Source organism: Lissotriton vulgaris, chromosome 1_1, assembly GCF_964263255.1.
Source record: "Lissotriton vulgaris chromosome 1_1, aLisVul1.2, whole genome shotgun sequence".
Lineage (NCBI taxonomy): Eukaryota > Metazoa > Chordata > Amphibia > Caudata > Salamandridae > Lissotriton > Lissotriton vulgaris.
The window spans coordinates 1,629,475,786-1,629,488,643 of NC_141685.1; the positions used below are offsets into that span (position 1 = coordinate 1,629,475,786).

Sequence of the window (12,858 nt, forward strand, 5' to 3'; positions counted from 1 at the left end):
ACACAAAAAAAGGCAAAAATGTAAACAGCAACCTAATGGCCTGTGCCATAAGGTCGTCTTTCAGCTTTATGCTTACTCCATTTAAGAGAAGAATGGTGCTAAACTTCGAGTGAAACAAGAACAAACTTATGTACCTTGTCACATGAGTCAGATCACAATAGTGCCCACTTCAAAGCCATACTTAAAAAGACTGATGGAAATGTAGGCATGCACAAGAACCTCACTAAGCTACCACCGTTCTATGTGATATGAAGAACCTAGAAGGGTTTTGAGGTAAGCCTCATCATTCTCACTTCCATACAATGGCCAGGAGGTGGAAGAAGAGAAGGATGAGGCAGGAAAAATTTTGAGGTGTGCTCTATGCTGCCTGTCGTCTTTATACAGCATCCAGTTTTAGCCCTAGGTGTAAGAGGGTAAGGATTAGGTAATTAACAAGTGTGTAAGAGTCTTCAAATTTCTCTATATTTGCTATTCGGACTAGATGACTGGTAAAACAACCAAACAACTAAGAAATCAGAACTGAGATCTAAATGAATATTCTAAGTACTCTGCAAGATTGGGAATTATGCTTTTATCATAAGAATCCATCCCTACAGGAGCATCTTACACTTACATGTGTCACCATGATGTCTTGACTGTGGTCGAGATTTTCAGAACTCGCTGCATTCTCTGTGGCATAATCAGTCTCTGCTTTTGGGGTCTCCACACATGACAATGCCTTCCCATCGTGTGCCGAGTGAGAGAGAACTGCTGCAATGCACAGCTCCACTTGTAAATGCAAGAAGTTGTTCCATGTGTATTTAAAGAACAGGTCCTGGAAGAAATAAACAATTTTAAAAACTAGCCTCAACTTGGTTTTTCTCTTGGTACGGCAGGACACAAAAGTCATGAAAAGTCTATTCCTCAAAAGTACATTCCTCAAAAGTACCACTAATCCCCTAAGACCTGTTTTAGAGTTACTAAAAATTCACAACAGCCAGACTTCGTGTGTCTCCTCCTAAAGAAATAGATGCTCTGTACAGCATGTATTTGGAATTTGGAAGTGGATTTATAGAGCGCATAGCTACCCTTGGGCATCCCAGCGCTAAGAGGACCTAGTTGATTCCGAAAGGGGTCAGTGCAGGAAGGTAACTAGGGAAAGAGACAAGTTTTTAATTTTTTACGGAAGGATAGTAGATTATGATCATTCCTCATGGCTAGTGGGAGGGAGTTCCAGAGCTTTGGCGCGTTGTAGGCGAACCTGCGGCTGCCAGATCTTGCCTTTTTTATTCTAGGGATGGAGGCCAGGGCAAGTGAATCAGATCTTAGGTGTTTGTTAGATTGGTGTGGTTTCATCAGGGATCTGAGTATTGGGGGGCCTTTATCATGCAGGATTTTGTGCGCTGTGCAGAGCGTCTTGAATGTGATGCGCTCCTTCACTGGGAGCCAGTGTAGGCTTTTGAGGGCAGGTTTAGCCGAGCTCCGTGCTTTGGTTCCCATGAGGACTCTAGCTGCGGCGTTTTGGGCCACCTGAAGTTTTTGAATGACTGATGCAGGGGCTCCCAGGTACAGGATGTTACCATAATCCAGTCTTGAGTTGACCAGTCCCTGCATCAGTAGCTTTCTGGAATGGAAAGGGATCAAGTGGAGGATCTTACGGGCCATACGGATTAGGCCGAAGCAGGTCCCTGATGTTTTCCTGGCCTGGGTTTTGAAGTTAAGGTCCTGGTCGAGCCAGATACCTAGACTTTTAACCTCGGTTTTGGGAGTAGGGTAGGTGCCCATGCATGGTGGCCAGGCAAGGTTTGCAGGTAATTTGTTTTGGTTGCCCAGGAAAAGGATCTCGGATTTATCGCCGTTAAGCTTAAGTCTTGAGTCCGACATCCATTGTGAGATCCCTTCGAGACAACTGGCCAGGTTTCCTAGGCTAATGTTTGAGTGGTTGATGGACACCACCAGCTGGGTGTCATCAGCGTACATCACTGTCTTGACGCCAAAGGGAGTGATAATGTCTTCGAGGGGAGACATATAAACATTAAAAAGTGTGGGGCTGAGGGAGGAGCCTTGGGGGACCCCACACTGCATGGTCAGGGGTTTGGACGTGGAAAAGCCGTCTGACACCTGAAAAGATCTTCCCTCGAGGAAGGATTTAATCCATGCGAGGGCTGAGTCAGAGATTCCCACTTGACTCAGCCGGTGGACCAAGATGGCGTGGTCCACCGTGTCGAAGGCGGCACTTAGATCGAGGAGGATCACTGCCACTGATCCTCCTGCGTCTATGATGGCTCTAGCCTCTTCGACAACTGCTAGCAGGGCGGTGTCGGTGCCTTGCCCCGGTCTGAAGCCGGTCTGGGAGTCTCGCAATAAGTGATTTGACTCCAGAAAGGTGGATAGCTGCTGGTTAGCTATTCGTTCAGCCACTTTACTGATCCCTGGTAGGAGTGAAATCGGCCTGAAGTTGGAGGGGTCCGATGGGTCCAGGTGAGGTTTTTTCAGGAGGGCTTTGACAGTAGCCTTTTTCCAATTGGCTGGAACGGCGCCCTTCCTAAAGGAGGCGTTTATGAGATTGGTGAAGGGTTGAGCTACAATAGGGGCGACCAGTTTCAGCTTGCTGATGGGAGCGGGATCAGCGGGTGAGCCACTTTTTACAGTTTGCAGGGTGTCTAAAAAAGTCTCCGTGGAGATCTGGTCAAAGGCTCGCAAGTACGGAGCCTCCGGATGAGGGGGGGTGGCATGGAGTGGAGGGAAGCGGAGGGGACGGGGAGTGAAATAAGTATTTTATCAATTTTTGCGGAGAAGAAGTTGGCCATTTGATTGCATCTCACGCCTTCGGGGTCTGGGGGGGGGGGGTCCTGGATTTTGGTAAGGAGCCGTACTATCCGGTATGTTTCCTTCGTGGAGTTAGCCGCTGCAGCAATCTTTCCTTCGAAGAAGGTGGCCTGAGTAGATTTAATTGCATTTTTATAGAGCTTGATAGCGGCTCTGTATTCGTTTTTGGAGGCTGTAGACCAGGTTTTGCTCCAGGCGCGTTCGAGTTTTTTACAACTCTTTTTTAGGGTGCGGAGTTCCTGGGCGAACCAGGGAGATTTGGTCGTTTTGTTCCTGCTAGGGAGTTGTTTGAGTGGCAAAGTGATTTCTAAGGATTGATGGATCCAATCCTGTAGCTGAGTTTCTGCAATTGAGGGGTCATCGTCCAGGAGGGGGGAGGTGGAGGATAGAGCCTGGGCCCAGGCGATGTTGTCCAGTTCTTTCCACGGGTGATCGGGGGGTTGGGGGGGAGGTTTACCAAGAGGCTTGGTGGATAGCTGTAGCTCGAGGGGGACCAAGAAGTGGTCCGACCATGGAAGGGGGATGGGGGGCTTAGCTGTGAGACGCGGGAGGTTGGAGAACACGGGATCCAACAGATGCCCTTTGATGTGAGTGGGAAGGTTGTTAAGCAATTCGAGGCTGAGTGAGCCAAGGTCGGCTTTGAGATCCATCGCCGGTTTGCTGGAGGAGTCGTCGAGATGGAGATTTAAATCTCCCAATATCGTGAAATTCGGTGTTATACACGCTAGGGAAGAGACCGAGTCAATGAGTGACTCGCTAAAGTGACGAATCGGTCCAGGGGGACGATATACTAATAGTCCCGAGAGTGTGAGCGAGGGCGGACGACTCACGGAGAAGAGGATATTTTCGCAGTCAAGTATCGGACTGTCTCTGAATTGACATGAGAGGTAGTCTCTGTATACGACGGCGATTCCTCCGCCTATGCCTTCGGGTCTGTTGTGGAACTTAATCAGGTATTACGGTGGGAGTGACTGAACGATGTCTGGCTCTGATCCTGCTGTGAGCCATGTTTCCGTTAGGAATAAGATTTCAATATCGGAGTCTTTCAGGAGCAGATTAATTTCCGTTTGGTGCTTTGGGAGGGATCTGCAGTTTAGCAGGGCCATATTAAGGATACTTGGTTTCAGCTTTGGCTCTGGGCTAAGACTGTACGAGCATGAGCGGCAGCGAGAGTTCCCTTCGGCGAGTGAGATCGCGTTGCTGCAGGGGGGGTTTAGGGGGATTCGAAGTCCAAGCAAGGTGTCACTGGAGTAAGTGATGACCTGGGAAGGGCGAACCAGGGGACCGGGGTCTGGGCGCGGTCTGGCGCGGACAGGCGCAGACGGGCTTGCCTTAGGCGCGCCTTCGGCGCGCAAACGGCGCTCCCGCTGCGCTTCCGGAATAGGCACATTTTAGTAGTGTGGGGGGGTGTGGTCAGCGAAGTGGGAGTGGCCTGAGTGCTCGACCAGGTGGCAGCAATTAGGCAAGATTCCCTACATCAGCGCTAGGGTCCGCTGCGTGGGGGTGCTCAGGGAGATAGGCGAGTGAGTTAAAAACACACAGTTTAACAAGTGACTCCAATTTTTAAAAGCAAAGCAATCTCCCGGCTTCCGCCTCAGGAGTAAACAAACAGTCTTCTGGGCGCGTTCTTAATCAGCGCGCCTTTTGTACTGGATGCGGGGGGCGTGGTCAGCGAGGTGGGCGTGGCCTGAGTTCTCGACCAGGTGGCAGCAATTAGGCAAGATTCCCTACGTCAGCGCTAGGGTCCGCTGCGTGGGGGTGCTCAGGGAGATAGGCGAGTGAGTTAAAAACACACAGTTTAACAAGTGACTCCAATTTTTAAAAGCAAAGCAATCTCCCGGCTTCCGCCTCAGGAGTAACGGTAAGAAATCATCATGCTGGAAGCGACCATGGCCTTTCGGACACCAATCAAAGCTCAATTTTAGACTTTCTCTTTCTGGGAATAATGGGCTAGATGGAAATGTGATTATACACCTGCTGCATTTGAGCCAAGCGTTGAAGTTAACAAATCTCTAAAAATCACAAAAAAACCTTCTACAATACCAGTCTTTTTTTTCAGAGACCCATTCCTATTAACATATATTAAGTTCAAACAGTAAAAAGAGCCATAGATGTATATGCTTCGCTCTGAGCCGAATTTTAGATAACTTATGCCAGCAAATTATCTAAAAGGCTATTATCCCTAGATATTTCTTCCTGATTTAATCTGTGTGTTATTCAGGGACTTGAAAGAAATAAATTGTCAGTTTATCATGCTGTATGAAATTAAGATTGCAGTAGCCCCCAATATAGCAGCTCACTCTTACTCTATATCACTAGTGAAGTCAACAAAAAGAAATGAGTACACAAGACAGAATGCACACTGAAGCAAAGTTTATGATTTGGTCTTCTGTAAAGATTTATAATAGACATAAAAGGTATGTCTACAAAGAACAATAATCTGAGCACAAATGCATATTGAAAGCTCTTACCATTCCTCAAAGCACCATCTGACACACCAACATCTAGCTAGTTGCTAGAGAATGCATCAAGCTAACATACAAAACATCTCAGAATTAACTTTTTCAATAATAAGTTACAGAGGCAAAAAACATAGCAATATTAATGGTTAAACATAAACTGCCAGCACCTTTTAACTACAGTTTGAAAAGGTTACACATATACATGCCTTGCATATCTCAGCCATTTAATAGCTGGTTAGGTAAGTTTACTTACAGTAAGAGTGCAGAGAGTGGGCGAGTCTGCAATGAGACATCCTTCATAAAAGTAAAGCAGTTTCAGTATCCCCACCACCACCACCATCATCTCTGGAAGTCGTTGTAATACCCTTTTATCTTCTTGAATGTACACAAAGTAAGTATTTTATTAGGCTTCACCTCATGGCCAGCTAAGGTGCCCCCCTATAAAACAAACGTTTTTAAGATGCAAAACTGTGCACAAGAAAGAGCCCTATCGAAGGTAATTAACTTGTTCTTCTAATGCATACTCTATCCACAGATTGCTCACCTTATGAATAGATACCAAACAGGAATTCCCGAGGTGGTGGATCTGTGGAATGGTTCAGACCAAATATCCTGCAGGACTAACCAGGCAGTATCTATCTTGACGGACAAGGCAGTTGAGGCAGTAGTGCTTCATGAACGGGACACACATGCTGCAGCCCGACGGATGTCCCTGACTGGCACTCCCTCTGCCTTGACCCTGGTAGAATGGGCTTGCAAATCTTCTGGGGGCTGTTTCTTAGCCAGTGTGCAACAGATGGTATTACAGAGGACTATCCACCTTAAAATGGTTCTTTTCTGCACGGTCTTATCCTTCTTTCCTCCGGCAAACCCCACAAATAGCTGATCGTCCATCCAACGGTCGCTAGTGCAATCAATATAAAAGCTAAAAGATCTTTGGGTATCCAAAATTTGGAGTCTTTCTACCTCTTCTGAGGGATGAGGTGGAGCAAAGAGTGCTGTAAGGGTCATGGATTGTCGGATATATGATGTCACAGCTTTGGACAGGAATGGCGTCCTTTCCGTAGCCCTAAATTGTCCCAAAAACAGTTGGTGTATTGTTACTGGGCAGACAGTGCTTACAACTCGTTCACCAAGCTGATGTTATTGCTATGAGAAAGACTAACTTCGTAGTCAGACATGGCAGATGGAAGATGCACATTGGTCTGAATGGGGTACACATCAAATATGTGAGATCCAGGTTAAGGTGCAACTATGGCATTGTAAATAGTGTGGGTGGAAAGTTGAGGGTTAACCCTTTAAAAAAATGCATCACAACAAGTAATTTGAACAAAGATTGATCTGGTAAACGTGAAAAGGTCAACAAGGTCGACAAGAACAAGACCTTCTGTAACGATGTATCTGTAAGAGACATATGTTAGTTATGGATTTCTTACCTTAGAATTACCCCCAGGAGTCAGAACGGATCCAGAGAATTTTTTCTTTGCAGTACCCCTGAGCGTAGATGGGTGGGTTCGGCCAACTCCGCGTCTGTCGTCGGAGTCATGGTCGCTAGGATGAGGTTGCGGTGTCTACTTAGAGGCCGCCCCTACACTCTGACCTCAGTCCCGACACGACTTTCCACGCCAGAAGCGCAGAGACATGAAAGACACAGACCACTAGTATGCAACATCTAGGGCCCTCCAAAGGAGTCCCTCTCCTTAGAAGTCAATTCGCAGGGCAGGGAGGATGGGTGGGGCGGTAAGGAATTTATAACCAACATATGTCTCTCACAGATACATGGTTACAGAAGGAAAGTAACTTGTGCATCTGAAAGAGACCGTTCTATATTCCTTACCTTAGAATAGATACCCCAGCAATACCAACCCTGGAGGAGGATCTGCGAACCAATTTCACACCAGAAAGTCCTGGAGGACTGAACAGGCAAAATAGCCGTCCCTCCGGACTTGCCAGTGCAGACAGTAATGTCTGGTAAACGTGTGCAAGGATGCCCACATGGCTGCCTGACAGATGTCAAGAATGTGCCAATGCAGTGGTTGCTGCCTTAGCTCTAGTGGAATGAGCAAGTAGCCCCACTGGAGGTTCCTTTTTTGCTAAAGCGTAGCAGATCTTTATGCAAAAGACAACCCATCGAGAGTTGGTACGCTTTTGAACGGCCCGGCCATTTTTTGGCACCTACATAGCCAATGAAGAGTTGATCATTCACCCGGAAGTCCTTTGTGCGGTCAAGGTAGAAAGATAGCACATGTTTAGGGTCCTGACGGTAGAGTCTCTCCTCCTCTTTGGAAGGGTGCGGAGGTGGGAAAAAGGTGAGTAAAGCGATCGTTTGTCCAATGTGAAATGGTGGTTACACCATTAACGGCTGTTTTAACAGAGGTCTTTAAACAGATTCAAAAAGCGGGGCAGCCCAGGCCCTGGATTGGGGGATGACATTAATGGGCAAATTAGGTACAGTATCCTCAATGATATTAAGGAATATAAAGGGGAAGCAGCTGCATTGGCAGTATGCCAACGTTTGACGCAGTTTGCTCCGGCAGACCGAGAGACTGAACTAGCTCAAATTATTGCAGAAAGCTATTCCTCATTAGGTTGAGATAATTTGGGAGCCAAACCTAATAAACCACAACTAAAGGATAATTCTGATAAGGATAACCTGAAACAGGCACTAGAGTCTTGTAAAGAAAAACACGGGGATACTAAGAAAAGAAAAGAGAAGACTAAACCACAGGGTGGATCTCCTCAACAGGAATCCTCTGAGAAGAGCTATAACTTGTGTAACTGTGAAACAATTAAACAGCCTTACAGGTATCAGGATACTGATAAAACATCCTTCTTGTTCCTTTCAAGAATCATCCGAAAAATGCTCGGAGAGAGGAGGACAATGAGTGTGCAGGTCGGAGGAATATGTGAAGTCGAAGGACGACTCAAAATGCTCTTCTGACTTCACAAAAAAAAGGAAGAAAAACTTCCAAAGCAAAAGCCTCAAATTTAAAAAGAAGGTCACTGGGATAAAAGTTAAACATGCCACACACATTGAGGTCTCTGCTTCTGAACGGGCTGTGCACTTTGACTCTTCTTGAAAGCATGGCAGCAATTATGATAGTGTATCATAATCTTATGGAGTTTCTGGTAGCAGTAGCAACGAGTGACTACATCTAGGGGGAAACACCAGACCAGAGACTTTGTGCCCCAAGTCAACTGTATGAATTACAACTCCAAATGAAGGGTGATATACCACACACTAATAATGCGCTCTTTTGGGAAAGCTTATCATTTGGTTATAACATTCTCTTAGCTAAAAAAAAGATTGCCCATCTGAGTTTGGTAGACAAGCACCACAGGGAGACAATGTAATACTACCGGCCTTCTCCGACCTCGTTCCAGAATCAGTTAAACATACATTTGCCTAAGAGTGGGCCCTTGCACAGGGCCCAGCGTTATACCGCAATGACGTGGGTTGGGATGAAGATTCACCGCACCATTTAATACTCATAAGGTCCACCCACAATTGCAGCCACAATACCCCATTAAACGTGAAGCCAAACAACAAGTAAGAGAAACACTCACATACCTTGAATATCAGGGTGCACTTAATCAATGAACAATCCTTTATTTCCAGTAATGAAACCAGATCATTCATATCGCTTAGTCTTAGACTATGGACAACTGAACAGTGCTACACACACATTTGCAGTTCAAAACACACATGACGCAGAACAAACAAACAACATAGTGTGCACCAACATAGTGCCTGAAAGCAGGTATTTGACTTCATTTACCATCCCAGGCTGTCAAATACAATATCGTTGATTGCTATAAGAGTATAAGAATAGCCCTGGGTTGTTTTCAGCCTGTTTTTTTTTTCACAACCAATTTTATTGAGCAAATGAGCATCAGAAATGTGGCATCTCCACAACCGAAGAACACCACGACAATATCAATATAGCAATTACGTAGACAGCAAATGATGGAGCAGACTCGAAAATAGGCTCAGTATAGAAACTCCCCAGCGACCCACCCTATCCCACAACTCCACCCCCCCAGCCCCGAACACCCCCCAACCCCCCCTACCACACGTGCATAGAAAGCAATAAAGAAAAATAAGCAGGTGTAGCGCCACCAGGGCGACGCCGCTTCGGGCCAATAGTGTCACTGTGGTCAAATGTCCTCCTCTCGCTCCGCCGGGGGTCCAGGGATAGACCACGGTAGTCGGCCCAACGCTTCCAAATTTTGTAGTGCTTGCGAGGGCAGCCCCTCGCCTCAAAGATCGGCCTCTCCAGACCCATGAAATAATCCAGCCCAGCCTTCCATGCAGACAGGGGGGGGCCCTCACTGCTTTCCATGCCCGGGCCAGGTCCCGCTTAGCCACGACCAGCCCCAAAAGCAACAAGTGGCGTTTATATATGTTACCCCCAACCCCTTCCATGATGTGCAGTAGGCCCAACCGGTGGGTACGAGGAAGGTCCCAGCCCAGTACCTCAGTCAGGCAACTCCCCACACCCCTCCAGAACCCAGTCAGCCGGCCACACGTCCACACAGTGTGCATTAGGGACCCAGGCTCCGACCCACAGCGCAAGCATTCCGGGGATGCAATCAAACCAGCTTTCCACAGTCGTTCACGCGTATAGTAAGCACGATGCAGGTATTTGAATTGGATGAGCCGGAGCCGGACAGCAATGGCGGTTCCACGAGGGGACTCCAGCGCCTCCCTCCAATCGTCTTCATCAAGAGGGCCCACGTCCACTTCCCATGCCTCCCGAAGAGAGTGCAGGGTGGAGGAGCAGTGAATAATAAGCGTCTGGTATATCCTAGAGACCTTTCTGTCTCCCAGGTCTCCCATAAACACTTTAGCCTCGACCGGGCTAAACTCTGGCAAGGAGTCGAGGCCTGCGATGCTCGGGGTGAGGGCATGTCGCAGCTGGAGGTAGCGGAAGAACTGGGACTGGGGCATCTGGAATTCCGTGCGGAGCTCCTCGAAGGATTTGAGGGTGGTGCCGGACATGACCTGGCCCAGTTGTGTAACCCCTATGGCTTCCCAACCCTCAAAGCCGGTCAGGGCCGCCAGCTCCGGGAGCAGACCATTATGCCAAAGCGGCGTCTCAGCCGTCAACCTGCCCCACCATCCCATGCGGCGCAATGACTGTCGCCACACAGCAAAGACCACCCTTGTGACCGAAGGTAACCCACGACGCAGGCGAGCCGAATAGAGGATGGTGTGGAGCGTGCGATCACCCATGAGCGATCGTTCCAGGGCGTAAGCCGGGTCACCTCTATCGCCATACCACCACTCATTAAGGACAAGTAGTTGGGAAGCCTGGTAGTAGAAGAGGAGGTCCGAGGTGGCCAGGCTGCCACAGTATGTGGACAAAAAGCACGTCTTCAATGCCACCCTGGCCGCACCGCCATCCCACAGGAAGCGGCCCAACACTGAGTTAACCTGACGGAACCACTCCAGGCCGATGGGGTATGGGAAATTCTGGAGCTGGTACAGGAGACGCGGAAGCGCCACCATCTTGAAGATGGCCGATCTCCCAAAGATAGTGAGTGGCATTCTGGACCAAGTCTTGACATCAGCCTGTACCCGCTCCCACACCGGCAGGACTCCACGCGCCCAGGCCACGACCCGCGACTCCGATAGGAAAACGCCCAGATATTTCAGGCCATCCGTCGCCACTCGCAACTCCGCAGCCCATGGGTCATCAACCACTCCGCCACCCAGCACCCACAGGGTCGATTTATTAATGTTAAGACGAAGACCCGAGGCCTTGCCAAACGCACGCATGATCTCCAGAACCCGGGGACCCGAGAGCCGCAGGTCGGTGAGAAAGAAGAGGACGTCATCCGCATACAGCGCAATCCTATCCGCCAGGTCCTCATTCCAGACAAAGCCACGCAGCTGGGCATCCGCTCGCACCCGCGACGCCAGGGGCTCCATGGCAAGGGCAAACAGATACGGGGACAGAGGGCAACCCTGCCGGGTACCTCGACCTATATGGAAGCGCCCAGAGGTAGCTCCGGCCACTCGGACCGAGGCCGTTACGTTTGTGTAGAGAAGACGGACGTACGACAGGAAAACCGGCCCCAGGTTGAGGCGGGCCAATAGGGCGAACAGGTATACCCAACTCACAGAATCAAAGGCTCTGTCCATATCCGCCAAGAAGAGTGCCGCCTGCTCGTCTCTAGCACCCATAGCATCCACCGCCGCTTGTGCCCGTCGGATGTTATGCCGGGTGGCCCTCCGAGGCATGAATCCAGCCTGGTCGGGGTGGACCAGGTCGGCAATGTGGGGCAACAGGCGATTCGCTAAGGCCTTAGCCAGAATCATGGCCTCGACGTTTAAAAGGGAAATTGGCCGGTAAGAGTCGTGCCGGTCCGGCTCCCTGCCCGGCTTCAAGAAGACCACGATCTCGGCATGGCGCCAGTCCGGCGGCAGCTCCCCCTGAGCCCGCGCCGCCTCCAGGGCACGCCGATAGTGGGGCCCCAGCTGGACGTGAAACTTTTTATAGAATTCGCATGGGTATCCGCTCGGGCCGGGCGCCTTCCCAGTATTCAGTTGACCAAGGACCTCCCCGAGTTCCTCGGCCGTGAGCGGGGCGTCTAGGGCGGTCCTGGTCTCATCAGGAACGGCCTGCGGTAACAGGTCATCAAGATATGCGGAGATCCCACCCGCTTCCAAGTGATCACAAGGGGCGTATTGCATCTCGTAATAACGGGCAAAGCTAGCCGCCAGTAAGTCTGGGTCGGTCATAACAGAGCCGTCCTCCGCCGTAAGACCCGGCAACACAAGAGGCTGGAAGGTCGCCTGACACAACCTATGTAGCATAGTACAGGACTTGTCGCCCCACTGGTACACCCTGCTGCGCGTGGCGAGCCACGCCTGCCGGGCTTCATCGTACAGGACGGAGGCGTACGACTGTTGGGCCTGCAGGAGCTGCCGCACCGTGCCTTCGTCGCCCCCGAGACTACCACACTGCTCCAGCTCCTCCACACGGGCGGCGGCGGTCACAATGGCCTCCCGATGCTTCCGCCGGGCAGCCACGCACCAAGCGATATCGATACCCCGCAACGTTGGTTTCAGCGCCTCCCACACCACCATTGCATCCACATCACCCACTAGATTCTCGCGCCAATAGTGATCAATCGCCCCACGCATGTGATGCACGTACTCGGGCTGTTGCAGCTGCCAGGATGACATCCGCCATCGAAACGGCTGTCGTTTTGAAGGGGGGGTCATGGTAGCTAGGACAGGGGAGTGATCAGACAGGCCCCTGGGGAGTATCACAGCATCCCTGACTCGACTCAGACAGGCACCCGGCACAAACAGATAGTCCAGCCTCGAAAAGGACCCATGCACCGCCGACACATACGTGAATTCACGCGCAGCAGGATGAAAATGCCGCCACACATCAACCCATCCCAGGCCACTCACAGTTGCACGCAATCTGGTGGGAGCAGCAGCGGGGGGGGGGGATCCACCACAACAGGCACCCGCCTCTGACGATCCAAGCCCACATCCATAACCTCATTCCAGTCACCTCCCACCATGGTCAGCACCTCCGGAATCTCGTCCCACAGCGCAAACAGCCGC

General features: G+C 50.0%; 1 protein-coding gene across 1 annotated transcript in view; it reads right to left on the reverse strand.

The window, feature by feature from the left end:
* The window catches only part of PPP6R2 (protein phosphatase 6 regulatory subunit 2), an 876,013-nt gene that overhangs the window by 380,821 nt on the left and 482,334 nt on the right, over window positions 1-12,858 (reverse strand). Inside the window, exon 12 of the mRNA XM_086918845.1 lies at window positions 614-814. Coding sequence (XP_086774971.1) covers window positions 614-814 — 201 coding nt within the window. The remainder of the gene's footprint in view (window positions 1-613; window positions 815-12,858) is intronic.